The sequence below is a fragment of the Hemicordylus capensis genome, chromosome 10, assembly GCF_027244095.1.
Source record: "Hemicordylus capensis ecotype Gifberg chromosome 10, rHemCap1.1.pri, whole genome shotgun sequence".
Lineage (NCBI taxonomy): Eukaryota > Metazoa > Chordata > Lepidosauria > Squamata > Cordylidae > Hemicordylus > Hemicordylus capensis.
Window position 1 is genome coordinate 2909321 of NC_069666.1, and position 14212 is coordinate 2923532.

A 14212-nucleotide genomic window follows, 5' to 3' on the forward strand; every position below is an offset into this window, starting at 1 on the left:
GAAAGGTTCATCCTGGAATCAGTGTGGGTTCAAGCCTGCCCCCCACCCCAACCGCTCTAGGCCTTTCTTGTACAAATGTTTCAGTTCTGGCTCCCCCATTGTTCGACCCGGGATGAGGATGGCCTACCTCGCAAGCTGGTTGTGAAGGCAACTGCAATAAAGACTGTCAATAGTCACTTTGACTATTAAACTTGCTCTCTCTCCATGTTACATAATGGTGCTAGAGATCTAGAGAACTGTTCAGAGAAGACCCTACAGAAAGCTGTCTGGGTTTCTGATTCTCTTCTGCCCAGCCTGCATGGCCAATGACTTTTGAAGCCAAGGAGAATTGCTAAAACTTTATTTTAAGAACTTATCTCCCACTTTTCAATAACAACAACAACAATAATAATGTTTCCAGGCCTGTTTACAAGTTAAAGCCAGTGATACAAAAACAACCCAGCAATGCAGGAAAGATCAGCGGAGGAAATCAGTGCTAAGGCAGTTTAGCAGACATTGAAAAGTCTGGGAGGATACAAAAGTCTCTGCCTGGCCAGCAAGGTCATCCAGGAAAGCACAGCAGAGCCTTCCAGGAGAATGCTGTGTAGATGGGGGTGCTGGCACAGAGAAGACCCTTTCTCCAGTCGCCACCTGGGTCATATCTCACAGAGGGTCTCCCAAAGGAACGTGGTGTTGGAGAAGAGAACGTGGTGTTGGAGTTGGCAGGGTTGTGTTGGAGAAGAGAGTTTGTGATGTGGCAAGGGGTGTGCAGGTGTGTGAGTGAGAGAGCGTGATGCAGTGGAGATTTTGTTCAGAGGAGGAAGAGTTAGTTTCTCTGGACCTGTGCAGAGCATTGGGGCCAAAGGGTTCCAGACTACCCTGTCAGTTCAGCTTTCTGCCCAAACTTAGTCCATGTTCTTTCTCTCCCCCACTCCACCAAATTCCAGACAGAGCTACAGCTCTGACAGTGTAGCATGCGGTTGACATTTCATTCCAGGCTGCAAAACCTGTCTCTCGGCTCCCTTCCCAGAAAAAATATCTCCCCCAAAGTTCCCTGCGTCATCTCAGAGCCAATGAAAAGAGAGTGGGAGGTTGCAAGATGGCAACCCAAAGGATGGTGATGTGAGGTCTGGTCTGGTCTTGGGAGTGCTTCACAAAGGCTCTGGTGGAAGAGGAGGAGGTTGAAGGATACTCTCTGGGCGGTTTAGTTTCTCTGAATGCTGTGGCAAGGAAGAGAGGTCTTTGTAGGGATCGGGTCACCAGAAGGAAGGAAGCTGCCTTCTACTGAGTCAGACCTTTGGTCCATCTAGCTCAGGACTGTCTACACCAGGGATTCTCAGCGTTGGGTCCCCAGATGTTATTGGACTTCAATAATCCCCCAGCCCCAATGGCCTTTGGTTGGGGATTATGGGAGTTGAAGTCCAATAACATCTGGGGACCCAATGTTGAGAATCCCTGGTCTACACTGACTGGCAGCAGCTCTCCAAGGTTTCAGGCAAGAGTCCCTCCCAGCCCTACCTGGAGACGCTGCCAGGGATTGAACCCGGGACCTTCTGCATGCAAAGCAGATGCTTTACCACTGAGCTACAGCCACAGCCCTGTGGCTAAGTACTGTCATGGGCTCCAAAACTGGTCCCGATGCCATGATGTTCCCCGACATGAAGTCAAACAGCAATACTAATTTAGAAGTCTGAGATGACATTCTGAATGTTGACTTCCCTTGCTGGTTGGTGCTTTGGGTGTTTCAGCCTAGGTAACGCAATAAATTGGTGTGTGTGTATCAACCCGTGTCTTATACATAGAAGCCAGTTTCCCTAAGGCTCTGTCACCCACCAGTGTGACCAAGCAACAGAACTAGGGTGGTGAAATAGGCACGGAAGAGTGGAGCTATGCAGGAAGGAGCAGGCTTGTTTCTCAGTGGGTGGGGAAGAGGTTCAGTGCCCATCCTCCAGATGGCCACAAACAGAGCATAAATATAATTTCTGCAAATAGGCAGTGTTTGGTGTAATGGATAAAAAAAAACAAAAAACTGGCATTCTCCTGCCATGGTTTAGCGGGACAGCATAGAAATGCGTGGCCATACCACTGGGCAGAGCACAACGCTTGCTTCCCTGCACAGAGGCTAGGAGGAATCAGTGTTGTGTGATGGCTGGTATCTTGTGGCTGCAGGGACCAGCCTCAATACACACAACTTAGCATGGATAGTACCCAGAACAAACGTGGTACCCAAAGAAGCCAAGGATTCTTGGCAGCAAACAAAGGGTCCAAGAACTGGGGTAGGACAGCAGTGGGCAGGGATCACTTTTGTGGGGTTTACGTTTTGCTTTGTCCAAGAAACTTGAGGTCCACCAGCCAGAGCAGAGAGGAAGAACTTCCATATCACCTCAAGCCCAATGCGATTTCATGTCCATGCATTCAGCGGCTGGTCTTCAAATGGTCAGCAAAACGAGTGTTCTGCGTGCCCCTGTGAATTGGTTCAGAGTTTATTCCCTGCTGGAGGTTTTCCCCTCTAGCACGCCGTCTGCAAAGTCCCTCCATTGGAAGCGCTGGATGGTACCCTGCCATGGTCCTCTTGATTGTTCATCTCGGAGATGGACACAAGGTTTTTCCTCTCCTTCGAGATCACGGCCAGCTCCAGACTCCTGAGGACCATCTTCATGTCCTCTCGAAAGGATGGCGTGTACAGCCCGTAGATGATGGGATCTGTGCAAGTGTGCAGCAAGCCGAAGAGGAAGAGGAAGTGGTTGACGTATTCCGGCATCCTGTGGATCATGTTGGGTTGGAACCAGTACCACAAGCCCAGGAGGTAATAAGGGGTCCAGCAGATGATGAACGAAGCCACAATGACAATGGTCATCTTGAGGGTTTTCATGCGGGCTTTGGAGATGTGGTCATCCTTGCCTCTTGCAAGACCTGCGGGAGAAGGTCAAAGGGATGGATAGCTGAGGGCGGCCATTGGCTTGACTTGAAATATACCATCACCGGAACAGGCTTAGGGCCACTTCAGACTCAACGGACCATTTTGGAGATGGATGCAGGTTCTACAGAGTTGGATATTGAAACCCAAAGCTCTTGCAGACGAAAAGCAATGCAAGCAATAGTACCCGGAACAAACTTGGTACCCAAAGAAGCCAAGGATTCTTGGCAGCAAACACAGTGGACAGATATCACCTTTGTGGGGGTTACGTTTTGCTTTGTACGAGAAAGCAGTCAATCAGCACCCAGGGCAAAGACAAACTTACCTTGGTTGATCTTCAGCTGCTTGCTGATCTCAAATAAGATGCGGACGTAGCACACAATCATCACACTCAGAGGGGTGATGTAGAGAGTGGCGAAGGTGAACATGTTGTAGGTGGTTTCCTGCCAGTGTTCTCGGAAACTTCCATGCGTCACACATTGGGTGAAATTGACGCCAGTAACAGTGTGCAGGTGGAAAAGGACGAGCTGAAATTGACATACAAAAGGAGGTAAATTTCCACAAAAGGAAACTGTTGCAAAGGTGGGGTAGACATGTTTAGAAAGGAAGGAAGGAAGTTCCATCTGGTTATGCCGGCGTGGTGTAGTGGCTAGATTGCTGGACTAGGACCGGGGAGACCTGAGTTCAAATCCCCATCCAGCCATGAGACTTTCTGGGTGACTCTGGGCCAGTCACTTCTCTCTCAGCCTAACTGACTTCATAGGGTTGTTGTGAGGAGAAACCTATGTAGTACACCGCTCTGGGCTCCTTGGAGGAAGAGCGGGATATAAAATGTAAAATTAATAATAATAATTAATAATATTTATTTATTATATTTGTCCACCGCTCCAAAGTTACAACTCTGGGCGGTTTGCAACAACATAAAACAAATCAAAACAGAAATTAGAGCAATAATTTGGGGAGTTATGTTTCAAGGGTCATTTCCTCATCCTACAGAGCTTGACCCAGAAGAGCTTGAATAATGCGGTTAGTCACCCAGAATCTCTTGTCTGGATTGTCAACCACAAAGGGTGGAGGATGCTCCTTGTAACAGGACCCAGGAAGGATGGGAATAAGATCAATTGTGGTCCAACATCTAGTTATATACCAAGCTGCTTGTATAGCAAAAACAGCGTATGATTGCCATGTAGAAAGCCAAGGGCTTTATGCCCCAGCTGGAAGGGGGAAAGTACTGGGAATGCATCCCATCCCGTGTTGCCGCCACCACACCACCGATTGAAAAGGAGTAAGAAAGAGAGGCGAAGAGGCCTGTTCCCCCCCCGGCGACTGGCTGCCCTCACACTTTCCTGGCTTCCTACCTGGGGAGAGGCTAGGAAGGCACTGAGAATCCAAGCAACCCCAAGCATGATCCGGTTCCGGTGGCTGGAAGTAGCAAAGGAAAAGGGGTGGAGGATGGCCATGTGCCGGTCCAAGCTGATCACCACCAGCACCAGGGCGGCCGAGTACATGGCAAAGAGCTTGAGGAAGTTCAGGAGCTTGCACAGGGCGTCCCCAGCGTACCACTGGACGGTGACGTTCCACACGGCATCCAAAGGCATGACGATGATGGTGACCAGCAAGTCCGCCACCGTTAAGCTCAGGATGAGCAGCTGGACGTGGGATTTCCTCCTCTTCCTCGTGACGCTGTACAAGACGGCGGAGTTGCTGCATGTCGCCACCACGAAGAAGCAGCCGGTGATGACCACTCGGGCCTTGGCAGCAAGCGTCAGAGTCGGCTCCACCCAGGCCTTGGGGCAAACCGAGATGGAATTGTTCTCATCCAGAGGGTCACATCTTGGGGGAAGGCTCATCGGGCGCTCTCCTTCATTCATTACCTGGAGAAACAAAGGGCAGGTTGTTTGTAAAAAAATGCAGTACAAATGGTAGGAATTCTGTAGTTGCAGTAAGAACATAAGAACAGCCCTGCTGGATTGGGCCCAAGGAAGCTCATCTAGTCCAGCATCCTGTTTCACACAGTGGCCCATCAGATGCCTCTGGAAGCCTACAAGCAGGAGTTGAAAGGGGCATGCCCTCTCTCCTAGTGCTGTGACTCCCTTGCAACTGGTACTCTGAGGCATCCTGCCTCTGAGGCTGGAGGTGGCATATAGTCCTCAGATTCTGACATCTCTGGCAAGGCTTCCAGATTTCAGAAATTTGGAATGGATTTTGTGTACACACTTTAAATTGAGAGGGAAATGAAGACACCCCACCCACCAAAGTTCAAATAAACTTCATTCCCAATATATATATATTTAAAGTATCCCTTTTATCATTAAAAAAAATTGGCACCATTGCAATACTGTGCATTTGTGCACTTTTTTTAAAATGTGCAATTTCACCGCTATGCATTTGTACGAATAGAAATACATTAAAAGCTGAGCCTGAGGTTTCTTTGGGGGTGAAATTAATTTTTAAAGCTACGGTAGGTGCATTTTTATGTCTAAAAGGAGTGAGGACTCTTCCACATCTGGCAAAGGTCACTTAGATGGAGGATGCTTCGGGCAGCAGGAGAGTGGGATGCAGAAGCTATCAGACAATTGGAGAGCCATCTACATAGCTCTGGATTCAACAAGAAAATTGAAAGGTGTGCTTGAGCTGAGATCTTCTGGTTTTTTGGTGGAAAGATATAATTCCTTCAATTTTGTCTTCCCTTCTATCTATTCAGGATGATCACATCCCTAACTACTCACATCCACAACCACCCCATGGTTATTCACTGATGGGGAATAACAGATGTGTGTGGGTGTGCATGAGCTTATATATGTGCACACACACACGCACCCTTCCTTCTTCTCTCAAGAATAGGAAATGGTTCCTTGAGTTATATTTTCCACTCAAGCAAAGGAGAGGAACATAGAAACACAGGAAGCTGCTTTATACTGAGTCAGACCCTTGGTCCATCTAACTCGGTGTTGTCTACACAGACTGGCAGCGGCTTCTCCAAGGTTGCAGGCAGGAGTCTCTCTCAGCCCTGTCTTGGAGATGCTGCCAGGGAGGGAACTTGGAACCTTCTGCATGCAAACATGCAGATTCGCTTCCTTGAGTGGCCCCATCTCCATAGGGCAATATCTTCCAGTGCTGCTCACACATGTAGTCTCCCATCCGAATGCAAACCAGGGCAGACCCTGCTTAGCAAAGGGGACAATTCATGCTGGCCACCACAAGACCAGCGACCAGTAATGGTTGCTATCTTTTCACTTAAGGAAGAGGGATAGCCAAAGAGAGGAGAGAGGTGGCATTACAAGGGAATGATTCGAGCAGGCTTCGTTGCCAGAGCGAACTGCTTATACAAAAGGTTTTCTTGGCTTATGCCCCCAGAGAGACAGATTCAGGATTTAAAGAGCTGCTGGTCAATGGAAGTTGCTTGGGAAGAACTGCTCGCCAGTGGTGTCAGCATAGAATAAATGGGATATTCTGTCTTAGGAACATAAGAAGCTGCCATATACTGAGTCAGACCATCGGTCCATCTAGCTCAGTATTGTCTACCCAGACTGGCAGTGGCTTCTTCAAGGTTGCAGGCAGGAGTCTCTCTCAGCCCGATCTTGGAGATGCTGCCAGGGAGGGAACTTGGGACCTTCTGCTCTTCCCAGAGTGACTACATCCCCTAACGGATCTTAACAGTACTCACATGTAGTCTCCCATACAAATGCAACCAGGGCAGACCCTGCTTAGCAAAGGGGACAATTCATGCTTGCTACCACAAGACCAGCTCTCCTACTTCTCATGAGGTTACAGGCATATTTCAGTGCAGAGCATGTGCTGCACATGCAGAAGGTCCCAGGTTCAGTCTTTGGTATCTCCAGTTAAAAGGATCAAGAGAGACCTCTGTATAATATTCTGGAAAACTGCTGACAGTCAGAGCAGGTAATGCACAAACATCTAAGTCAGGGCTTTCCAAGTCTGGGTTCCACAAATTTCGTTGGACTACAACTCCCACAACCCACTTGGCCATTGTGACTGGGGATGATGGGAGTTGTAGTCCAGAGACATCTGGGACCCCTAACTTGAGTACCCCTGGTCCTAACTATAAGGCAGCTTCAGAAGGAAGTTTCAGAGCCTCAGAAGGAAGTGTGTGTAGTGACTAGAGTGTTGGCCTAGAATTAGGGAGACCCCCAATTCAAATCCCCTCTTAGCCATGAAATTCACTGAGAGAGACTCAGCCTGCTACTCATCTCTCATCCTAACCTACCTTACAGACTTGTTGTGAGGATAACCATAACCATGTACGTCGCCCTGGGCTTCTTGGAAGACGAGCGAGAAATAAATAGAAATAAAAAAATAAGTGCTACGTGGCCCGGTTAGTCCATAGGCAACCTTCAGTTAGCATCTGCTATCATGCCTTTGTTCACTTTTTTTAAAAAAATCAAATCTAGACCCCCACTCTTAGTTGAGGCCAAAGCTGCAATTCGCAACCGGTTTTCTTCCAAGCAGTGCTGCTGAAGTCAGTAGGACTACTCTAGACTAAGCAGTTTGGGGGTTTCAGCTGCAATCTCTACCTAAAGCCATAAGTCACTTTTTCAGAACCACCAACTAACTTTTGCATCAACATCAACCTGTGCATCACAAGGGAAGAGAAGCAGGCCTGTGAAAAGAACCAAAAGGACCGCAGAAAGGATATGAACTATAGTGCTTTTCAACAAAAAGTTCCCAAAGCGGCTTACATCAATAGAAATAAACGAATAAGAAGGCTCTCTGTCCCCGAAGGGGCTCACCATCGGAAAAAGAAACATAAGAGAGACCCCAGCAAAAGCCTCTGGAGGGATGCTGTGCTGGGGATGGACAGGGCCAGTTGCTCTCCCCGTGCTCAATGAAGAGAATCACCACTTTTAAAAGGTGCCTCTTTGCTCAGTTAGCAGGGGACAAGAACCTGCAGTCTCTCCTTGGCTGCTTGTTTACCAAGAAGTCAGTCGAATTGGGTTCAGTGGCACGGACTCCAGAGTAAATGCACAGAGGACACACACACACACACACACACAGAGCCTCTTCTGCACACATAACTCTCCCTGCACAGTGAAGACAAGACAGACAAGGACCCCACCGGAGAAGGGCCCCTCCCTGAGCCCGAGGGCTGCGACTGTACCCACCTGGCCTCCACATGCCCTTGAAAGGGAAAGGGAAAGGTTGTAGCCTTGCAGCTGGACCTGCTGCCTTCCCCAGCCGATGCCTCCCAACCGGCCCTCTGCAGTTCTCAGCAGGACTCCTCTTCTCTTCAGCGGCAGCCCCCCAGGATGCCAAAGGTGAACCGGGCAGTCCTGGGCCAGGACTTTGCGGGCCAGAGAAGAGCCCTGGCAAGGGCACCGACCCGCCTTGCTGCTGCAGCCTCCGCGGTCACCTTCTCCCCTTCGCTCAGAGAGGTTCGCCCAGCAGAAGCCCGACGCTGCAAAAGTGGCTTTGTCAGAGCAGCGAGGCAGCGAGGCAGCACGGCGGTGCTGTGGTGCGCGCAGCTTGCTGAGGCTATTTTAATGCACTCCACAGCCTGCCAAGATTTTCTCTGCAGCTACAGACTCTGGTTGGAGGGCCTCTTTTATGCTCCTTTGCAGTTCGAGAGAGGTCTGGAAGGAAAGCGAAGTGAGGGTCATGCATCCTTGCTGTTGTTACGGGGCATAGGGACATAGGAAGCAGCCATATACTGAGTCAGACCCTTGGTCTATCTAGCTCAGTATCGTCTTCACAGACTGGCAGCGGCTTCGCCAAGGTTGCAGCCAGGAATCTCTTTCAGCCCTTGGAGACACCAGAGAGGGAACCTTCTGCTCTTCTCAGAGCAGCTCCATCCCCTAAGGGGAATATCTTCCAGTGCTCATACATCAGGTCTCTCATTCAAATGCAAACCAGGGTGGACCCTGCTTAGCTAAGGGGACAAGTCATGCTTGCGACCACAAGACCAGCTCTCCTCTCCTGTCCACAGGCATCAGTATACCTGTAGTCAGTATACAACAATCTACAGCATATGCAACAGCCTTTCCCCCAAACAAACAGGTCTCTGCCCCGAGGATCTTGCCATTTCAGAGAAACTACGAAGGGAGGGAAGAGGTAAGGGCTGAAGGGGTGATTGGAAGCCAGTCAAGCTGCATGTCCTCAAACTTCGCTTGCTACCACATGGAGTTATTTTCTAGGCAACTGCCACTCTTGGCTCACTCGCTTTTAACAGGGAATCTGCATGTTGTCGAAGAATCACAGGAGTTTCTGATCTTGTGGTAAGAATTCCCTGTGAAAAGGTTGACAGAAGTATATCCTTAGGACTTTATTTCCCTCTGATCAGCTTATTGTTATAGGCAACTAATCTTGACTCTCATATGCCATGCCTCTAGGTACGGATCATGCATGTTCTGTACCAGACATGGGACCCTATTGATATTAAACAGAAGTCTGAGTCAATCACTCAAATCTAGGTTTAATGTGGGTTACCAGCATTCGTTTGATTGTGTGAACCCACACCAAGATGAGAATCTCAGATTCATCTTGAGTCATAAACCAGCTTGGCTTGGGTTCACACAATCACATGAATTTCAGTAACCCACATTAAACCTAGATTTGAAAGATTGTGGGAATCAGGCCTGTATCTGCTGTCATCTAGGAATTGCCGATTGTAATAAATTAAACTGGATTTAAGCAGAAATGATTTGAGCAGCTCACCGTGTAAGTAAACGAGATTTCACCTTAAAGGGGTCCAAAGTCATTTTCGACCTTCAAAAGGCTGACATGAACAATGTCAGATATAAAATGTGTTAGGTGTGAGCTTGTTACAGCAGTGAGAGATGTAGCTTTTTGATGGACGGGTGGAAAATCAACAACATTTTTCATGCCTTGAGTCTTGGAAATATAACCGCTGACATTCCAATGGTTATTTCCCCCGTGTGGTTACCATTGTCCTGTTTTCTAGATTAGGCTTTGCTATAATGCCTCTTTTGTCCCATAGGATGCAGAGCGACCCACGCTGGAAAGAACCTGATTGGCTGCCAACTTTTTCAACTGTGTTTAAGGAATTTTGCAATCATTTCCCCCAGCAGATCAGAGTTAAGGCTGAAAGGACCTCCGTACCAGGACAGCCAAATCAAGCTAAGCCATTGGGCTATGGTGCCGGGTGAGAAGGCACTGGTTGCTTATAGTACATTTTAAATATATTCTTATATGGTGGGCAAGAGGTTGCCGGTTCGAATCCCTGCTTGTATGTTTCCCAGACTATGGGAAGCACCTCTATCGAGCAGCAGTGATATCGGAAGATGCTGAAATGCATCATCTCATACTGCGTGGGAGGAGGCAATGGTCAACCCCTCCTGTATTCTACCAAAGACAACCACAGGGCTCTGTGGGCACCGGGAGTCCACACCGACTCCATGGCACACTTTACCTTTTACTTTACAGTGCCTTGGTGGCCCTCATCAGACCAAAAGGCAGAACAGAGATGTTTAAGTCGGGTTCTCAAATTTGGATCCCCAGATGTTATTGGACTCTAGCTCCTATCATCCCCTGCCACAATGGCCAAAGGGGAATAGTGAGGTTTGAGAACCTCTGCTTTAAGTCAATAAATAACTGCACTGCACACGCACCCCCCCCCACCTGCATTTAGCGGTGGAAGGGGAAACCTGCAGGTACTATAATGCATGAAAGAATGCCTTCTTCTTAAAGAAGTTCTTACCTGTTCTTACCAGCACCGTTCCCCAAACAGAACAAAATTAAATTGGGGAAGCCTGTCCTGAAAGATGCAAACGAATAACAAGATGTGGAGATTAAGCAGATTGATGTCAACTTGCTGCCACTAGATGTGCTGATGGCCACTAGCCTGGATGGCTTTAGAAGGAGATTCCTAGAGGATAAATCTATCAATGGGTGAGATGGTTATGTGGAGCCTCCATGTTCAGATGCAGTATACCCCCTGAATCCCAGCTGTAGGGGAGCAAGAGTGGGAGAGATTTATTTATCTATTTATCTATCTATCTATTTATTTATTCATTCATAAATAAACAAAAGATAGACACCAGCAACAGCCACTGGAGGGATGCTGTGCTGGGGGTGGAGAGGGCCGGTTACTCTCCCCCTGCTAAATAAAGAGCATCATCATGTTAAAAAGTGCCCCTTTGCCAAGTTAGCAGGGGTTATGGCCCTTCTGCCCTGCATGTGAACTTCCTGGAGGTTTCCAGTGGGCCACTGTGGGAGGCAGGATGTTGGTCCTGAGTTATCTTTGGTCTGATCTAGCAGAGCTCTTCTTCTGCTAGCATATGCAACAGAATCCACGCATGCTGTATAATTTCTGTTTTCTGTTACCTTCAGCCCTGGCCCTATGAGAATAAACATTCTGCATATGCTGCCTTTGACGTGAACATCCTCAACAGGATACTGTTGATGGACCACAGGTGTGCTGTTAGAAGAATCCCATGCTTGCTGTGGGGTATCCAATGCAAGAAGTATCACGAATTGGCTCTCCTTGTGCAGAAACGTATCCAAAGTGGAAATTCTCTCTCGGGGTTCGTTCCCACAATCGCAGCGAGGTCTGCTAAACGTTAAATCTGAAGTTAATGTGACTACAACTCGCACCATCTCCAGCCACGATGGCCAAAGGTCATTGGCAGTTGTAGCCCAATAGTGTATGGGTATCCCTTTGAGAATCCCTGCCCAAGGAGAACCTGAAATCCTCTCTGAATATCAGGGTTCTTCCCCAGGAGAAATGTCGTCGAATGTTTTCAGGCTGTTTCTCCCCATTCCATGGATGGAACTGAACTTAGCCTAATTTCAGTTTACATTCCAAATACATCTTCTTACAGATGATGTTTGGAACTGGTCCTGACAAACCTAATGAGCTTTTTAGCTAGACTGGAAAAGAAATAGAACAGCTCAGTGGATTCCTGCAGAACCCATCAGCGAAGGAACAGGCCTGGTTTGTGTCTACACGCAATGTGAATGCTGAGCCAGAAGTTTAAGGTTCACTTGTGTTGTGAACTACAAAGATCATCATCTTGTTGCTATGATGGCTGTGTGTGTGAGAAAGGAAACCCACAATCATTGTCTCTGCTGGAATCCATGCATGGCGGAGCTTGAAAAACAGACAGAAAGGTTGAGGCACCCATATTCAGCTCCTTCAAGTAATCCAGAGCCTGTGGGATGTTTGGTATGTATGATTGGGAACGGCGTTGAATCATATGCCTCCAGCTTGGCCTTTCCAGCATTTTATCCATCTACAAGCCTATTAAAGCTGTAACTCAGTCATTGGTGTCTGTCCTTTTTTGGCTGGTCGGTTTCCTTGCTACCACCTCGCTGTCTTTGGTGAGGGTCTGCTTGCACATACATGCGGGTTGAACTTGATGACGGCATGCACATCAGAGGAGTTGGGTGCCTGGGAGTGTTGGCGACAATGGAGAGAGGCGAACCAAAACTGACAAGCTACACCAGCTTTCTTCATTTGCAAGGTCCAGGGGTGGCCCTATCTGTTGGAAGTGAAGGGCTTGGCACTGTCTCATGCCTCAGTGACAGAGGGGGACAGACTAGTGAGTCAGAGGACTAGAGAGGTCAAGACATTGGTCATTCCTCCTCTCTACTGCTCTGACACGATCCCTTTGACAGGTAGATTGCTACTCTCAAGGACTTCCTTCCTTCCTTCCTTCCTTCCTCCTGCCTCCCTTCCTCTCTTCTTCCTAACACACACACACACTTGCCCCTCTTTTCACCATGTATGCACAGAGATGCAGACAGCATCTGTCTGCATCCAGCTAGCTAGCTAGATGAGAGATCCTACCTCTCCACTTTCCTATCTAGAATGGAGTTCTCCAATAAAGACTCCTTATATTGATTTGAAACTACGAACCGGCTCCAAGTTTCTTTTGGCTCTTCGCATACACACATGCCTGGGCAAACTCTGCTGTGCTTTGCCTCTGTGCACTCAGCTATAATAGAAGGGTATCTCTTACCACAGAGCATTCCCAACCCCATCAACCCCAAGGGAGGCATCTTAATTGTTTATTGGACCTGCGTGAAGAAGCGTTAGCCAAAGCTGAATATTCTGCACCGTCCCCCTGGCAGAGATTCTAACCATTCTCACCGAGTGCTGCGTTTTGTTCTCCTCGGGGGATCCTTTAAAGGAAACGGAACCCCTGCAGCATTTGGGAAGGTGTGCACGGAGAGCGCCCTTCCTAGTGTGAGCTCTTAAGAGAGGGCTCCCTCTGTCCCATCCCTCTTAATGGGTCCTCCCAGCACTGAGAGAGGCCCAGTACTGTGTGCAGCGGTCAGCACGCAGTGGGAAACGGCTCTCACACGCAAGGTTTTCTTGCCCCTGCCTGAGAAATAGTGCACAGAGCTACATGGTACTGGAAAAGACCACCCACAGCGTTCTAGATCTGCAACCTCCCTTTAAGAAACCTTCAGATTTCGGGTGCCCTATTCAGCCTAGCTGATCGATTGTGCTGGACCAAGGGCTCTCCTTTTCCTCCCCTGCACGTTGTCGAAAAAAAGCCCCAGCCAGCCTTCAGTGCCGTGTGCCCAGGGAAACGGCCTCATACTGGATCGGACACAGAATGTCTAGTCTGTGGGTCTTTGGGCTCCATCAGTGCGCAAATATCAATAACCATTAAGTCATTTCCTTGAGGCGGGAGGGAAATGAGCTCAGAGGTACACCCGGTCCCCAGGAGCAGCCAGCAAGGTTGTGAGTCGCAAAACTATGCTCGCAAAGTCGGGCCTGTTGTTTATTTTTCTTTGTCATTGAAAAACATCATTATCTGGTTGATGCAAGCGACTGTTAAGAAAACTCAAAACTCAGTTGCAAAGGAGGCTTCTGGGCACGGCTGCTGAGTAAAGCGAACAAACATCATAATAGTATCGCAGCAGGAAACATCTCCCATTTGACAAGAAGGGAAATCCAGTTATATACATCCCTGTCATTATTTCTATGATGGTTGTACCTTTGAGGCTCTGAGCATCTTATGGTATAACAAGGAATACAATAGTATTCAATTGTATACAAGAGGGGAGGAGAACGGGTCTTGTGGTAGCAAGCATGAATTGTCCCCTTTGCTAAGTGGGGTCCACCCTGGTTTGCATTTGAATGGGAGACTACATGTATGAGTACTACAAGGCATTCCCTTCCCAGAGCGGAGATGGAAGAGCTTCCCAGCTCTTCCCAGAGCTGGGAAGAGCACCTGCATGGATACGTGCAGAAGGTTCCCTGGCAGCATCTCCAAGATAGGGCTAAGAGCGACTCCTGCCTGCAATGTTGGAGAAGCCGCTGCCAGCCTGTGCAGACAATACTGAGCTAGATGGACCAAGGGTCTGACTCAGTAGAAGGCAGCTTCC

The 14212-nt window shown here is 48.4% G+C and overlaps 1 protein-coding gene across 1 annotated transcript; it reads right to left on the bottom strand.

The window, feature by feature from the left end:
• Positions 1 to 323: 323 nt before the first annotated feature.
• On the bottom strand, positions 324 to 8691 carry LOC128335088 (gonadotropin-releasing hormone II receptor-like). The gene is made up of 4 exons (XM_053272892.1): positions 8020 to 8691; positions 4255 to 4770; positions 3222 to 3423; positions 324 to 2892 (listed from the first exon to the last, which is right to left on the bottom strand). The coding sequence occupies exons 2-4, from the start codon at positions 4765 to 4767 to the stop codon at positions 2489 to 2491; spliced, it is 1119 nt and encodes a 372-aa protein (XP_053128867.1). The 5' UTR covers positions 4768 to 4770; positions 8020 to 8691; the 3' UTR covers positions 324 to 2488.
• Positions 8692 to 14212: the final 5521 nt, after the last annotated feature.